The following is a 17793-nucleotide window of genomic DNA, read 5'->3' as shown; positions in this document are numbered from 1 at the left end:
ATAACTTTGCATATGCCTTTTTCTCCTAGTTACTAGTTATTTATAATTTGAGTGCCTTTGACCTGCATAACCACAGAAGTCAAGAATTTGTAAATATTCAAGATTTATTATAATGAAAACCAATAAATATGCTCCTACACAACATACTTTCAGAATTTCATTACCTAAATGATTTTTCTAAAACTTGTTCCTCCCCAGCCTCAAAAGGTATCAGAACCAGAAATTTTTTACTCCAATATTTCATCCAAAAAAAACGACATCCAATATAACTAGATTATGCAACTAACATGGATCTTATGAACTTGGAAAAAAAAAAAATCTGATCCAGAAATTACCTATGCAAATATACAGCCTTACAAGCAAGCTACTAAGCACATCAAGGGAAATTAAAACCATTCTCTTTCATGCCATTTATGACATTGACATAAGTTTTATTGGTAAAACTAGTTTCTCTTCTCCTTAGATGGTAATCTGACATTGTTTCCACTACGACTCCTTTATTTAGTCCTGTCTAAACTAAAATCTGCCCGAGTCCTACAAACCTGTGTTTCATAGACCAAATACCAATTCCCTATGTCTAAATATGCACTGCATAAGCTTTTCGTTGTATGCCCTTTAACATTTTACAGCAAGACACTTTTGTAAATCATAACATATGATGATCACAACATACTTATGACTAAACTAAGGACCAGATGCCATGATCTGTTTATTACACAAATGATTTTATGAAGTTTCTTTAAGTCTTCTCTTATTATACGATAACAAAAATGATATACTTTACAGTATATTCCTGTCTAATTAATTCTGTGAACGATATGGTCCCTAAGTGAAGTATCAAATAATCATTATCTTTATATTGAGATAATTACCTTTCAAAACTATTTTTTCTTTTTCACTATTTTCATGAGAGGCCTGTCAGTCTGAAAGATAACATTACATGTAGTACACAGTGGTACTGCTTTGCAATAGACTGAGAGGCAATTGGAGCAAACATTGCCCATATCAACAAGTGTGCGGTGGCAAAAGCATGCAGCTCGATAATCAACGGTGTCAGGTGGAGGTACATTTAGCTTCTTTCGTGTAACAACATCTGCCTGATACATCAATATCAGAGACTGAAGTAGTTCTGATACCTGGAATTTTTTTTACAGTTCTATTAAGATGAAAATTCACTAAAACAGGCATGTGGTTATTACAAGGCAGGGCCATATATATTAATGCTCATTATATAACTAGTATGTGCATATTTCAAGTATAAAATTTTGAGTAAGAAAGTGCTGTGATTATTTATGTTAATGACCACTGTTAAATAGTGTAATTAGTGGCTTTACTGAAGAGTAGCAAAATATACATATTGCTTCCTTACTGTGAAGTGTAACTCAAGAACAGAATCATTACTGAGGAAATATTAAGGTATGAGATTACTAAAGTGCAGAGTATAGTCATTAGAGTACTTCATAAAGGCATAGAATCAATAATATTCACAATATGACCCTTAAATGCCATATGACTTGCTATTATTTATCACAGAAAAGATAAAGAATTATGATCTTCAAATTCTCAGTTTCCTATCACAAAACGAAAGAAATATGTATATAACACAACTTACGTGACTAGGGTATAATGATAAAGTAAACATATATCTGGTCTGAGGAAGGGAAGAAAGGGAGAGCTACAGCAAAGAATTAGCCTTGTAAATGCATGTTTAGTAAATGATACTTCAATAATTGTGGTTAGTGTTTACATATATAAAAATATACTCACATTTATTTACATATATATTTACAATTCAGAATTATTTACAGAGTGGTACAATTATCAAGATACTGGTGGGACAGTTCAAAAGAAGCCTTGTTACAAAACAGTGCTTCATACGGAGACTCCCAGCACCTAATATGTAAGTCTGCAATCAAGATGCCCAATGTCTAAAGGTTAATGATTAATGATGTATGTCACAGCCAGAATGTGTTGTGAAATACCAGCCTCTACATACGGTAAAATCAAAGCACATATTAACATGGTAAAGCTAAACACGTTCAGTGCCTATGCTAGTCAAATCAAATGTCACATCCTTCTTTTCCCTCTTTCTATCCCTCTCGCTCACCTCCTTTCTAAGTACCCATCATTCTTTGTTCTTACTTTTCTATCTCTCTCCTTCCCCTGTCTCCCATCCCTCTTTCTATTTTGGAATACAATATGTGGCATCATGTCACTAAGGTAGGACAAAGCTAGCAAACATGACAAAAATATTACAAGAGATTTGCTTTATGAGACCTTGTTTATCAATCTGACCAATGTTCCCAGAACCCACCTGCCAATGGTAACACAGAGAGTGAAAAGTCATCTTCGATAAGTCTATAGCACAGATAGTGAACATAAAGGGGTATAGTGCCACTAAGAAACTTCCTGCTCAAAAGGAGTCTACCCTGTCATCCCTAAGTATGGAGCACAGCTTTAAAGCTGCAGATTCCAAATAAAAGGAGTTCTGAGGTTGCACAATAATAATAATGAATAATAATATCAATAATATCATTATTATTAATAATGATAGCATTTTGGGAGCACTGAGGAATGTGAGGAAGGGTGAAAATGGGCATGTTTTTGGGTATAGTAGTCCCTACAATGTTGTATGAATGTGAAGTATGGGCTATAGATAATGAGTAGAGAAGAATGGATGTGTTGGAAATGGAATATCTTAGGACACTATGTCGTTTGAAGTGGTTTCATTAAGTTATAAATGGGTAAAAAAGAAGTGTGGATATTAGAGAAGTATGGTTGAATGAGATGAAATATTTTGGACACATAACAAGAATGAGTGAGAAGTCATTGACAAAGAGAATATATCCATCAAAAGTGGAGGGGAAAAGGAGAAGGGGAGGCCATATTTGAGATGGAAAGTTGAAGTAAAAAAGATTCTGAGTGACTGGGGCCTGCACATGTAGGAGGGTGAAAGGTGTGGATGGGATAAAAAAAGAGAACTGGAGCAATGTGGTAAGCAAGGCGTGATGTGTTATCAGTGGCCTGAACTAAGGCATACAAAGTAGGCCTGGTTGTGGATATAAGCCATGGTTTTGGGGTATTTTACATGACAGGTAGAGAATGGATGTAAGTGAATGAGGCCTTTTCTACATCTGCTCCTTGTGTTACCTTGCTGATGTGGGAAACAAAAAACAAGTATAGAAAAAATAATAGTAACACAGGATAATAATAATAATAATAAATGGAAATGAGATGTTTGAGGACAATGTGTGGTGTGAGGTGGTTTGATCGAGTAAGTAACGTAAGGGTAAGAGAGATGTGTGGAAATAAAAAGAGCATGGTTGAGAGAGCAGAAGAGGGTGTTTTGAAATGGTTTGGGCACATGGAGAGAATGAGTGAGGAAAGATTGACCAAGAGGATATATGTGTCAGAGGTGGAGGGAACGAGGAGAAGAGGGAGACCAAATTGGAGGTGGAAAGATGGAGTGAAAAAGATTTTGTGTGATCGGGGCCTGAATATGCAGGAGGGTGAAAGGAGGGCAAGGAATAGAGTGAATTGGATCGATGTGGTGTACCGGGGTTGACGTGCTGTCAGTGGATTGAATCAGGGCATGTGAAGCGTCTGGGGTAAACCATGGAAAGCTGTGTAGGTATGTATATTTGGGTGTGTGGACGTATGTATATACATGTGTATGGGGGTGGGTTGGGCCATTTCTTTCGTCTGTTTCCTTGCGCTACCTCGCAAACGCAGGAGACAGCGGCAAAAAAAAAAAAAAATAATAATAATAATAATAATAATAATAATAATAATAATAATGGGGATAGGGGAGAAAGAATACTTCCCACGTATTCCCTTCGTGTCGTAGAAGGCGACTAAAAGGGGAGGGAGCGGGGGGCTGGAAATCCTCCCCTCTCACTTTTTTTTTTTTTTTAATTTTCCAAAAGAGGGAACAGAGAAGGGGCCCAGGTGAGGATATTCCCTCAAGGGCCCAGTCCTCTGTTCTCAACGCTACCTCGCTAATGCGGGAAATGGCGAATAGTATGAAAGAAAGAAAGAAAGATAATAATAATAATATCCCAGGGAATAAGAGAGAAATTATACATCCCACTAATTCCCGGGTATCACAAAAGGCAACTTAAGAGCTGGAACCCTTCCTTTCTTTTTCAATTTCTAAAAGTTGAAGCAAAAGTGGGAGCCAAGTGACAGAGTACTTATCCTCCTCGATGGTTCAAGCTGTGGTGTCTGAATGTCTTGGATGAAACCAAAAGATGGGAGAGATAGGTAATATGTTAGAGAAAATGAACTTAGATGTTCAAGCTCTGAGGTAAACAAAGCTCACAGGTATATGGGTAAATGGCTTACGAATATCTTTGGGGTAAAAACAGGGGTATGTAGATGAGAGATAAGGAAGGGGAAGCACTTCTACTGCAGGAGCTGTGGAAATGATGCATGTAAATGGAAATGGATTACAAGAGATGGGTAATCATTAGCACTCATGCACTCTGCCTTATTTGATCATGTCAAAACCCTTAAAGCTTCACACAAGTACAAATAACTGGGTGTAGCCGAGATGTAATCTGCCCTAAAAACTCTTTTAGAGATCTGTTAACAGTTTATAACTTTAAAAACAGGCCTCTAACTGCTTGCAGGTGTTCTAGCAGTCAAACCGTGTTTGCATTTTGGACTTCTCTTTGATGTTTAAGTTAAATGTGATGAATGATGAAAGCTTACAGGCTGAAGTAACGGAAGTACCTTTTTCAAAACAAGTAAAGAGCAAAAAAATGGTAAATTATACATGATAGGCTGCTAAACCTATTGGTCTCCTAGCAAACAAATGTTTTTTATTCAGGACAATACTTAAATGCTTACCTCTGGAACACAATGGTAGTAGCCACCACTGATGTCCGCACCTTGCTGAAGCAACCCACAGTCACTTCCAATAACACAAACATCAATTGGCGTGCTGATTTTCTGTGCAGTTAGGTAAGTATTGATATAATTCAGGTATTGACTACCTGTGTCAACTGTGAAAGAGACAAATTGTAAATATTAATCCACATGCAAGATATTATTTTACAACATAATACTCTGCTAAAAAAAGCTCATATTTAACATAATACTCTGCTATAAAAGCTCATATTTAAACATAAAAACTATCAGAATTTTATACATTATAGGGCACCACAGTGCAAGGATAATTTTCTTTGTTCAAGCCATAAAACAGGTTTCTGTCATTCAGCTAAGGTTATTCACAAAGGTATAATAAAAAGCTGGTCACTCATGTTCACTTTTGATGAGATACCTCACACAATATTTGGGTGAAGCATCAAAGATTGTTTCATTAGCTAAAGCACTCTGACAATTGTTATATCATTTCATATTCCAGGCAGCACAACCACCCATCCATTAGTAACATTTCAATGACAGTAGATGTTATAAATTATAAGCAACCCTAAGTATATGCATAATAGCAAAGACTATCTGCCAACTCTACCCACCTACAAGAACAAACCAATCTCAACAAGTAGGGATTTAGACAAAAAGCTATCTCGGGGCTATAAAGATGATCCCCAACTTAAGATGAGATTATGTTCCGATAAATCCATCATAAGGTGAAAATACATTTAATACATGCAATATTGTTGATTACACTCGTGATCGCATGGCTGACTGGAAGCTGCAGCTCACTGCTGCTGTGCAGCATCACGAGAGAGTATCATACCGCATATCACAAGCCTGGGAAAAGATTAAAATTCAAAATTCGAAGTATGGTTTCTACTGAATACTTATTGCTATTGCACCATCGTAAAGATGAAAAATTGTAAGTCAAACCATTATAAGTTGGGGATCATCTGTATATCTTTTACGCTTACATTTGTGAATCTTGATGATGTATATGTATTCATTTTATTTTGCATCTAAAGTGAATGTAAATATTTTTGAGGATGCATCTGATTTGTATAAATTACACTCTTTACACTAAACCAATATTCTTATTAGCAAATGAAGAAATAACAAATTTCAATGTAGATGCGGAGAACATTTTACTTTAAGTAAAATATTCAATGAAAAGAATGGACTAGATATGATGTCCGCAAGCACAAGCAATAAAGAAATAAATGACTGTGCACAAATGCACAAAAAGAGCTTGATATCAAGAGAATTGCAGATCAAAGAACACCCATAAAAATTTTCCTACATAACAATGAAGCAAGGATGTGGAGTTTGATGCTCTGTATACTTAAAAAATGTAAAATAAAAAAATTATTCAACCATTACATATCATACTGTTCTTAGTACGGTAGTTAATCTTTATTCCAAATATATCTATATCTTGAAGCACAGGTGGAAGAAATACAGCAACTAGAATCAAACTTCCCAAAATGAAAAGACAACCAGGAAGAATAAATAATGTCCTTTCCTAAAGCTAGCCTGAGGCACACTGAGTCAGGATGCTGATGCTCACACCAAAAGAAACACTAGTCTCAGCAACCATATATATAATACTTTCACCCTGAGAGTGTCATATGATTGTACTGTACCCACAATAGACCTTTGCTGTGAAAATATTTGGGAGGCAGACAATGTTTTTTGCAGACACTGAACCCGAAAGTGGAAATGGCCAGGGATGGAACCATGGGAATTGAAGCAAGTCATAAAGTCGGGAAAGCAAGCCAAGTTTCAGGTTGCACTGAGGACTGTGTGGAAGGAGAGGTTCATGTTTGTTATGGCAATGATGGGTATGGTTGAAAATAGAAGTCTCAACAGTGTTGTGTTGATCCAAGTTTTGGGTCCTGAAAGAAAAGATATGGACAAGGGTGGAAATGTTGAAAATAAAATGCCTAAGGACAATACATGGTGTGTGTTGCGTTGATTGTGCAGAGAATGAGTGTAAGATAAATGTGCGGTAGTAAGCACAGTTTGATTTAAAGAGCAAACCAGGATGTGCTAAAACAGTTTAGACATAGGGAAAGGATAAGTAACAAAAGATTGATGAAGAGGATCTGTGTCAAAAGTGGAAGGAGCAAGATAAACCCTAAGGAGAAAGAAGGATGAAGTGAAAAAGGCTTTGAGATATCATGGCCTGAACATCCAGGAGAGTGAGATGTGTGCACGGAATAGGGTGAATTGGAATGATGTAGTATATTGGGGTGACATGCTGTCAACAAGTTGAACCAATACATATATAAAGTGGTCATGTCAAGAAAAGGAATGGTCTGTGAATCTTGGAATATAGATGTTGGGCTCTAGTTTTGGTAAATCATATATGACAGCAAGAAATTGGAAAAAAAAATGAGCATCATTTGGACGCAACAAATACATCAACTTGCCTCACTTTTCTCTTCAGTTAATTATCTCATCACAATCATCCCTTCTCACTCTCAATTCATGCAATACCCATTCATAAAATCATTAAATAACCACAGGGACATCAGAAAACCTTGACACAGTCCATTTCTTTCAAACCACTGCTTAATCTCATACATGCACTACTTCCACCAAAAAAGCTCTGAACAGCATTCAGAATTCCTCCATGCTCACCAACAGAGTCAAAACTTTCCAAAAAGCTCTCCTATTCACTTCATCACATCATTTTTATGAATTCATAATTGCTGCATACCTCATCTTTTCCTCTAAAACTCTCTCCATCATGTGTTTGAGTGTAAAAGGCTGATCAATACATCCTCTCTTACTAAACCCATCTTGTTCTTCATAAACAATGAGTTCTCTGATCTTTTTAACTCAATCAATCATTACCCTACCATACACCTTGCCAACTATGCTCAGGAAAATTATTCCTATATAATTTCTAGACTCAATTTTACTTCCTCTTTCTTTATACGGTAGAACAATTACTTGCTTCATCCAGCCATCAAGTAAAAAACCACACCGGAAATCAGAAGGAAAAGACAGCAACCTACTGCAGTGCTGAATTACTACCACTGTTGTAACTATTCTCCAGAAAATCCCTAATTTGTGCCTGCCTAACATTTGTGACTTTATATTTATGTGAACTAAGAATAATGAATACCTACTTGATATTTTGATAACCAGTATCCTTGCATGAATTTTTTTTCCTAATATGTTTTCTACTTCTTGTCGCTTAATGTACAAGAGAGCTCGACCAAGGGCCCCTGAGAGAAGGGATTCTGTCTGGGCAGCCTTTGAGTAATGCATGATCATACTTCTTAATTCCTTTTCAATGTCTTCATCTACTTGTCCCAAGAGTTCTAGTCTGCCATCCTTTTGGTGGTCAACCTAAAATAAAAATGAAGCAGTGCTACACTGTCTCTCTTAATGCAGTAAATAAAGTGAGTTCTACAGAATTAAAAACTGCTTCTCTCTTGGCTGGTATCCTGCAAACTGAGAGAACTTCTATGACCTCTTAGGGTTAGGAGCCTCTAACCCCTACCCTCTGGTAAGGTTAACCCTCATATCCTTCACTGACTAACCAAGCATAGGTTGCACCATCAGCTCACTCTGGGAACTCTACCTTCCAATCAGCAATCATCACCCAGTGATGTCATCATCATACTGCTGGTTGTCAGGCTGCATGAGGCTGATCACCACATAATTATTGAAAGCAAGGACATCAGCCCAATGGTGATTAGTCAGTTTAGAAGTTTATCAAATCAGAGGGAAAGCTAAGGTGAGATAACACAAGAAAAATTACTCACAGCACACTGCCCTGGAGAGAGACAGTTCTTTCTTCAATATTCAATTTTCTCTCCAAGGTAAATTTGTTCCTTGAACTATGAAAGAATAACAGCATGGAAGTAAGGGTTGGAAAAAAAATTCTTATCTAAGAGAACATATGACCATTAGCATACCCACATGTTATTTCTTTCTCTATATCTCCTCTGTGACAACTTCATGAGGTTGAGATTGAGGGTGAGGTTGCTGTATAATACTGTGTATGCTTGACAAAAGCATTAAGGGATTTCAAATACCTCTTTAAAACTTGCTTAGGGAAAAATTTCCTCATAAGAGCTTGTATAGACATATCCTTCTGACATCATGATTCTGACATAAAAGACAAGTTGAGCCAACAATACCAGAACAATTCCAGTCTTTTCATCTAAATGGAAAAATTCCCGAACATAGATTTCAAATTGTCTAGACAAACTAAAAAGGATGTTCCTCAATGCTAGTTTCTAAAGATCTTAAGATATTCTTAAAGATAATTGGGAACACAAACTGATGAAAAATATAACAAATATAAGAAAAAATGAAGAAAAGGGAAAAACAAAAGGGGTAATCATAGCCATACTCTTGTTGGGTAACTACGCAATAGTATCCAAAATTCAGTTTGCATAAATTCTACAAAAAGTACATAAAACAACAACCTGACTTCAATACTAACCTGCTGATGCCAAGTCAGCTCATGAATGAAGACAATATGTGCCACCTAGCCCTGGTTAGAAGAAATCACTAACAGTGGCTTAGCAAACAGCATCAAGGAAAGCCATGTTGTTAACATGTCTTGCCCCTTCCTCACCCACCTCAACTCCACTAGAAACTTGCGGAACAACCACTTCACACACCAATCAGCAGACTTTTTGATAAGTACAACTTTTTCATTTCCTCTACAATTACACATGAGAATATCTAGGTCCCGAATTACATATTATCAATAGCATCAAAAATGTGATTATATTATGTTTTTGGTAAGAAAAACTTCCTGTAAGAACATATTTTCAGTTACATAAGTTAGTGGGAATTATGATTCAATTTATGAAAAATTGAATTAAGAAAAGATTTTTAGGAATGGAACCTTTCTGAAACACAAGGAATAGGTGTACTTCTTTTCCCCAGTAAATCTCCCAGATAGAGCTCTCCCCAAAACCTTTTGTTTCTTCAAGGTTTAATGACTTTAGTAGTCACAGTTGATTCTACAAGCATTCCTAGACTACTTCTAATTGGAGTTGCATTTTCAGATTAGAAGCACTAGGATTTGGAACTTTTTTATTATTATTATTATACTTTGTCGCTGTCTCCCGCGTTTGCGAGGTAGCGCAAGGAAACAGACGAAAGAAATGGCCCAACCCCCCCCCATACACATGTATATACATACGTCCACACACGCAAATATACATACCTACACAGCTTTCCATGGCTTACCCCAGACGCTTCACATGCCCTGCTTCAATCCACTGACAGCACGTCAACCCCGGTATACCACATCGCTCCAATTCACTCTATTCCTTGCCCTCCTTTCACCCTCCTGCATGTTCAGGCCCCGATCACACAAAATCTTTTTCACTCCATCTTTCCACCTCCAATTTGGTCTCCCTCTTCTCCTTGTTCCCTCCACCTCCGACACATATATCCTCTTGGTCAGTCTTTCCTCACTCATCCTCTCCATGTGCCCAAACCACTTCAAAACACCCTCTTCTGCTCTCTCAACCACGCTCTTTCTATTTCCACACATCTCTCTTACCCTTACGTTACTCACTCGATCAAACCACCTCACACCACACATTGTCCTCAAATATCTCATTTCCAGCACATCCATCCTCCTGCGCACAACTCTATCCATAGCCCACGCCCCGCAACCATACAACATTGTTGGAACCACTATTCCTTCAAACATACCCATTTTTGCTTTCCGAGATAATGTTCTCGACTTCCACACATTCTTCAAGGCCCCCAGGATTTTCGCCCCCTCCCCCACTCTATGATCCACTTCCGCTTCCATGGTTCCATCCGCTGCCAGATCCACTCCCAGATATCTAAAACACTTCACTTCCTCCAGTTTTTCTCCATTCAAACTCACCTCCCAATTGACTTGACCCTCAACCCTACTGTACCTAATAACCTTGCTCTTATTCACATTCACTCTTAACTTTCTTCTTCCACACACTTTTCCAAACTCACATGTATAAATTTTCTCATACAATTATACAGCCTAAAAGTTGGGAAACATGTGACATCAACTTACTTCATGATATCCATGTGTCTACTCAGTATCAGTTAGTTTTAAACTTTTTCAAGTATTCTTTAAGATTCAGATTCTTCTAGGATTTCTGAAGCTCTCTTTAGAATTCTACTCTTAAAAAGAAGTAACTCCCATTATCAGGAATTCTGGGATTAACCTGTTTGGGACCTACCAGGGATAACTTCTCAAGTTTTTTTTTAGGAGAATTTTTGCCAACCCTCCCCATGCAACCTAAGTGGTGACTGGAAAATACCTTGGTATTGTCACAATTAAGGGCTTTCAGGCTATCCAGCAACAGGAAATATAATTTTTGATGATAACATGTCTTAGGTTTAGATGCTCTAACATAGAGTTTTGGTAAAGTTAAGCACGTAAGTTTTGAGTACCTTTACATTGCTTTCTTAAAGACTAATATCAAAGATCATTATGGCTTATATCCAGTTACACTACTTGCAAATTCCAGAATATTTTGTATAAAAGAAGAAAATAATGTGCTTTGACATTACCAATTTTCAGTATTTCATCATCATCATGGCAAGCTCATACTTCTCCCCTTGAAAAAATCCTGAGTACCTAACATAATCAAGTGTAAAAAATAATAAACTTCCATGGGCAATCATCTCCCATGGTTCTCTGAGGTTATTGTAAATTTGGCAATACACAATGGCTGCGATGAAACATAATATCAATACATTAAAAATAATCATCTTATTCTCTTTTTCATGGACATACTTTGTATATTTACAATAGTAACTTTACCTTTTCATCTGCAGTCTGAGGATAGAGGAACCGTGTTTCTAAATGATTAGCCGCTATAACAGCAAGTGTGTTCTTGACACTGGCTGCCAGGTGAATATTAGCAAAGGAGATGCAGGCATTAAAGTAGTTCTGAACATTAATTTCATGTTCTGCTATTTGGGGGTGCACATCAATCACCATCACCAGCAGGCAACCATCACCAGCCATGATCCAATTCTGGAAATCATTTCACATGTTAACATCAGTAACTTGGTATGGCTATTTAAAAAAAAAAAGTATTAGAAACAGGGAAAATGGGTTTCTTTGATATATGCAATAAATAAGTCTACAAAAAATTTTGCCAGTCAGCAGGTGCCCAGTATAAAAAAAAAAAAATCTAAGAAAATTTTTCTTTTCAAGCACTGTGTTAAATCAAGAAGGTGGAAAACAAGATGAGAGGGGGGCCAAAGTGAGGGAGAAATCTTGATGAGGGAAAGAACAAAAGGGATGGCAAAACCAAGGGTGAAAAGAGAGCCAATGAAGGTAGTTTTGTTGGAAGAAGCATAGTGAATACCTACAACAAGATTTTTGCCTTTGACCAGGGCAAATGTGTAATGCTTACTACAATAAAATTTCTCACTGAAAATAAAGTTGAGTTATGTGTGAGATGGAGTGTGTTTGTGCTAATGGACTGAAGGCTAACAAACCACATGCATGTGGCCAGTTGGTCTATTTTATTATATTTAGTGGCATTCGTGCAATGTTGAATCATGAGTGTGAGTGGTATACTTCGACTAAATTTTTAAAAAGGGTATTATTTTACATTAATTAACACCATAATTTCCTTCATATATATATATAGTTCTTATTACTATCACCTTTTCAAATATCAATCAACAGAATAAATTTCTCCAAAATATTGCAACACAACTGTTATTGGCAATCTATTGTTAACAGACTTCAATAAGAATGACAAAACTTTATTTGGATCACCATATGTATAAATGGTTATTCTTTTTTTTCACATTTATCTGCCATTCCCACATTAGCATCAGGAATAGATGAAGAAAGGCACCATTCATTCACATTCATCCTCTAGCTCCCGTGTGTAATGCCCTGAAACCACAGCCCCCTATCCACAGTCAGGCCCCACAGATGTTTCCAGGATTTCCCCCAACCATTTCACATGCCCTAGCTCAGCCCACTAACAGCATGTCTCCCTCTCTATACCATCTTTCTCCAGTTCACTCTATCTCATGCATGCCTTTCACCTTACTGCATGTTCAGGCCCTGAGCACTCAAAATAGTGTTCACGCCATCCTTCTATCTCCGATTGTCTCCTTTTTTTTCTTGTTCCCCTCCATTTCTGACACATATTCTTGTTAACCTCTGTTCACTCATTCTCTCTATAAGTCCAAACCAATTCAGCACACTTTAGCTCTCTCAACCACACTCTTCTTATTGACCACAACTCTCCTACTCTTTTGTTACTTATTAAATCAAACCACCTCACAGCATTTACATTCCTTAAACAGTTCATTTCCAAAACATCCACCCTCCTTGGCACACAAACATCTACCGCCTATGCCTTGCATCATACAAGATTGTTGGGATTGTTCTATTTTCTATACTGTTTTACAAATACATATGTCAAATACGGCAGCAGTAGTGAGGGTTATAAAGATCTATGAAAATGTAGGGTTAATGTAAAAGTCCTGGCATAAAATTCACCAAACTTCCCCTAACAGTTGATATATGGTTGGAATGTACCACTATGGCCTGCTGCTGGGGTCCACATTGAATGTGAGAAGGTTGGGCAGTGGTGTGAATGGTCACTTAGTCTTTCTGGTTTTTCAAAGTGGGCAGTTGGGATGAGGCTTAATCATGGGTATATTTGATATATTTCAACGAGAATATTGAAAATCAGAATAAATCTTGACTGCCAAGGGAGGTTACATGGTTTTCATAGGTTGATTCTTTTAATGTAATTTACTTACTCTTACATTAATTAACCAAACATTTTCTCTGATATTCACTATCCTTAACAGCACTGCCTTATTCAAATAGAGTGAAATACAATACTACAAATTATGCTTCATAATTCTTTAATGTATTCTCTAAGCACTATATCTACATTTCTGACACCTGCTCCATGCTGGAACTCTTTCAAGGGGGTGACAATGCCAATAGAATCTTTATACTAGCTCTGTTAAATAAAATACTCATTACCTAATGCAGGTTTTGAAAAATAGCTAAATTGAGAATTATTGGATGACATACATTAAGAAAAATGTGGGGTTAATTTATGTAAGAGGAGGTAATAGACATAAAACAATCAGCATAACTTGTGAAAACTTCATCTAACCTACATAGCAGTCTTACTTCAGTGTTTTACCTTTTTCATTAATACCTCATTTTTTCTGATATACATAACCCACATTAGTAATGCTTCATTCAATATATATACAGGGTAAAAGTCTACCATAGCTCTGTGCTACTCAGAGCTACTATGTATATCGAGTAATTTTGTTTTGTGGTGCTAGTTTAATACTTAGAGAATACAAAAACACTTGCAGAGCAATGATGTGAGCATTATATTATACAGAAGATACTAATTATGGCGCGAGTTGTAAGGATTATGCATACAAGGGAAACTGTTGGGTTTATCAGTGCAAAGGTAAGTGATTCACTTGAATATCAACAGAATTTATATAAACCTCACCAGAATAAGACTGAAAAAAGAATTAGTTTAGGAATGCCACCTTTCTAGATGAAAGAAATCAAAATTTTTTTTCAGGAATGCATTGTCACAATGTGTACAGGAGACGGTGAGTGTAAGATTGTAGAAGTAGCACCTGTAACTCCAACAATTTTAAATTTCCTTAAAATGGACAGGGTTCTGAAGTATTCGTAAAACAGGAAGGACTTTGAAATAAAACGAAACTGTGGGGTAAAAACACTCAAAATCAACCCAGGACAGTTTAAGTGATGTATTTGTAGCACTTTCATGAAATCCTGCAAATAGTACAAGAACAAAATGTCTTTATGCTATGTATGAGGACATCAGAAAAGTGACTGTCCCAAAGACAGCTGACCAAAAACATTCACCTGGTGCTTGTTGAGAATCAATAGAGCTTTATTCAATTTACAAACCAATTTCCAAACCAAAACCATATGATGCCATAATGAAGCAAAAAACTTGCCTGTAGCGTGCAAGAAATGCATACTATTCTTTACTAAGTATGCACTCCAATGAATGCACCATGCCTCGTAACATTTCAATCCAACTTAATCAGAGTTTTGGAAATATGTTGGTTGAGTTCAGATATCTACATTAAGGCTTGAATTAATGGTTATGAGATTTATCCCACACAGTGTCATATTTTTCATATCACTTTAAACATCTGTGCTCACTAAATGAAAAAAACATGGTAGAGATAAGTGGAGTACTGTACATTTTTCATATGAAAATATAATTCTGAAATCTTCATAAGTGCAGTCTTTAAACATTAAAAATGTAAATCATTTGATTTCCATATTTCATAGTATCACAGTATTATCATTTCATCCCAGTTTCCTCATGTTTCATGAGTCAACCACTGACAATTTGATATCGACAGTTAGAAAGAGTATTAAAGCACAATTTCACACTTTTATATCATTCCTTTAGTAACCCCATAGATTCCCTAATCTAAAAACTAAGATATCAAACACATAAATGTGGCGTCTCTATTCTAGAATTTGAGTTTACTCGAAGTCATTTGCACAGTACTCCATCAAGCGTTTGACCAGTATATTTTGGCTACAGTTAAGAGAGGTTCTCTCATGGTTTGATGATATTTTACATGCATATTAACTACTTTTACATTAAGTAATCCCATCTTTTCCTGATATACTATTACAGTAATCTCTTCACATTCAGTACAAAAGATGATAAAGTCTGTGGTCCTCCGCAGGTATTTGCATTATCACAATCAACTATATACAGCATTTGATCAGTAAGCAGCCAAAGCTAGTTCTAAGACAAGAGCTAAAATGGATATTTAATAATACAAAGCTCCAAATCATGTTCTGTAACCCTTTCTGTATTCTCCAATTAGAATCCTATCCTAATGTATTACCATTTCCACTTATCTACATTGGATGGAACATGTGTGCCAACATAGGCCGGAGTATTACGTACCCTACAGCACTACGGCCACTTATCATGTACCCCATTTGTCCTTACGTCTTGTGGGGTTGATGGCTACCCATACATCAGTCAGCCATGAAGTCACACATCATTAAACTATCATAACTGTCTAACAATATCTTTGATAAAGATACCTTTGATGATAATTCTATGGAGTATCAGTAGCCGTAATCCTCACCAACAGTATAATTCACTAACAACCACAATCATCAACTAGCCACTGTTACCATCTTCACACCAACAGTGTTCATAGATTTCATCCAATAAAGATTTTATTTCTCTATTTACTTACCTATATAACTACTCGTGCATACCATTTTCTTTATATAATCATCAATGTATATATATATATATACATATATATATATATATATATATATATATATATATATATATATATATATATATATATATTTTGAGAGAGAGAGAGAGAGAGAGAGGATAACATTTGCACGTTAAAGGTAAAAATAAAAACTAGTGGGCCTTTTGTTTACCTTATCTGAGTTTCTACTACTTAAAACATATAAAGATTTTCAATGATATCATAAATGTGATAACTATTATAAATATGTATAATTCAAAAAGCTTCCAAGACCCGCACAATGTGACGGTATCAAGCTTAAAAGTTCAGTAAATAAGCGTTGGCATGGACGGCTTGTTCCCGCTTTTCTTTCCTTTCATTAAATATATTCAATAATTTGTCCTTTAGACCTTTATTTTTTTTTAATGGCATTAACTGTGACCAGTGGGATTATGGTTAGGCTAATCCCCAACTCGAACAATTATGAGACAATTCCTCTTACTGATCAACTCATGTTTTAATAGCGATCTTGCTGTACGATCCATGGCATTCAAGTTCATAAAATATCAATCATTTCAATATTTTACCTGTACTAACAATTAGCAACATCATGTTAGCAGTAATTTACAGATAAAGCTGTACTGGGTGAAATAAAAGATCATCTGGAATGATCGTTAGCAATTAGGATCGTTCATTTTTACAGACTACCAGTAGCCGGTTGTGGCGATCGCTGGCATTGGTAAATGGCAGTGGTCACTGGCAATGGTAGATAGTGGTCACTATGAGCAGTTGCTGATAATGACAGATGGCAATAGTCACTAGCAGGAGCCACTGGCAATGGTCGCTCACAGGAGTCGCTGGCAGTGGTCACAAGCAGGAGTCGCTAGCAATGGTAGATGGCAGTGGTCACAAGCAGGGGTCACTAGCAATGGTAGATGGCAGTGGTCACAAGCAGGGGTCACTAGCAATGGTAGATGGCAGTGGTCACAAGCAGGAGTCGCTAGCAATGGTAGATGGCAGTGGTCACAAGCAGGGGTCACTAGCAATGGTAGATGGCAGTGGTCACAAGTAGGAGTCACTAGCAATGGTAGATGGCAGTGGTCACAAGCAGGGGTCACTAGCAATGGTAGATGGCAGTGGTCACAAGTAGGAGTCGCTAGCAATGGTAGATGGCAGTGGTCACAAGCAGGAGTCGCTAGCAATGGTAGATGGCAGTGGTCACAAGCAGGGGTCACAAGCAATGGTAGATGGCAGTGGTCACAAGCAGGGGTCACTAGCAATGGTAGATGGCAGTGGTCACAAGTAGGAGTCGCTGACAATGGTAGATGGCTGTGGTTACTAATAGGAGTCACTGGCACCGGTAGATGGCAGTGGTCACTAGCAGAAGTCGCTGGCAATGAGAGATGATATAGGTCATTAGTAGGAGTCACTGGCAATGGTCACTTGCAGGATTCGATGGCAATGGACACTTGCAAGATTCGATGGCAATGGTCACTAGCAGAAGTTGCTGGTGATGGTCAATAGCAGAAGTTGCTGGCAATAGTCACTAGCAATGGTTACTAGCAGAAGTCGCTGGCAATGGTCACTAGCAGTTGTTACTAGAAGTCGTTGGCAATGGTTGCTAACAGCAGTCTTTGATAT

General features: G+C 37.0%; 1 protein-coding gene across 2 annotated transcripts; it reads right to left on the bottom strand.

Annotated features, from left to right (window-relative positions):
• Nucleotides 1–395: 395 nt before the first annotated feature.
• Tfb4 (transcription factor B4) lies at nucleotides 396–16107 on the bottom strand. 2 transcript variants are annotated; one of them, XM_071657422.1, is made up of 5 exons: nucleotides 15986–16107; nucleotides 11681–11896; nucleotides 8019–8241; nucleotides 4852–5006; nucleotides 396–1136 (listed from the first exon to the last, which is right to left on the bottom strand). In XM_071657422.1, the coding sequence occupies exons 2-5, from the start codon at nucleotides 11885–11887 to the stop codon at nucleotides 882–884; spliced, it is 840 nt and encodes a 279-aa protein (XP_071513523.1). In that variant the 5' UTR covers nucleotides 11888–11896; nucleotides 15986–16107; the 3' UTR covers nucleotides 396–881. The 2 variants fall into 2 exon arrangements, with proteins under 2 accessions (XP_071513523.1, XP_071513524.1); XM_071657423.1 differs by lacking the exon at nucleotides 15986–16107 and adding an exon at nucleotides 15843–15979.
• Between the last annotated feature and the right edge of the window lie 1686 nt (nucleotides 16108–17793).

The sequence above is a fragment of the Panulirus ornatus genome, chromosome 64 (assembly GCF_036320965.1).
Source record: "Panulirus ornatus isolate Po-2019 chromosome 64, ASM3632096v1, whole genome shotgun sequence".
Lineage (NCBI taxonomy): Eukaryota > Metazoa > Arthropoda > Malacostraca > Decapoda > Palinuridae > Panulirus > Panulirus ornatus.
This window is presented reverse-complemented; position numbering and strand designations above follow the sequence as displayed.

Coding starts and splice junctions, on each gene's coding strand:
- Tfb4 (XM_071657422.1), bottom strand. CDS start 11,887: ATGGCTGGTGATGGTTGCCTGCTGGTGATGGTGATTGATGTGCACCCC. Junction 8,242..11,680: donor CTCAGACTGCAGATGAAAAG/GTAAAGTTACTA, acceptor TTTTTATTTTAG/GTTGACCACCAAAAGGATGG. Junction 1,137..4,851: donor ACTACCATTGTGTTCCAGAG/GTAAGCATTTAA, acceptor AAAAAATTCCAG/GTATCAGAACTACTTCAGTC.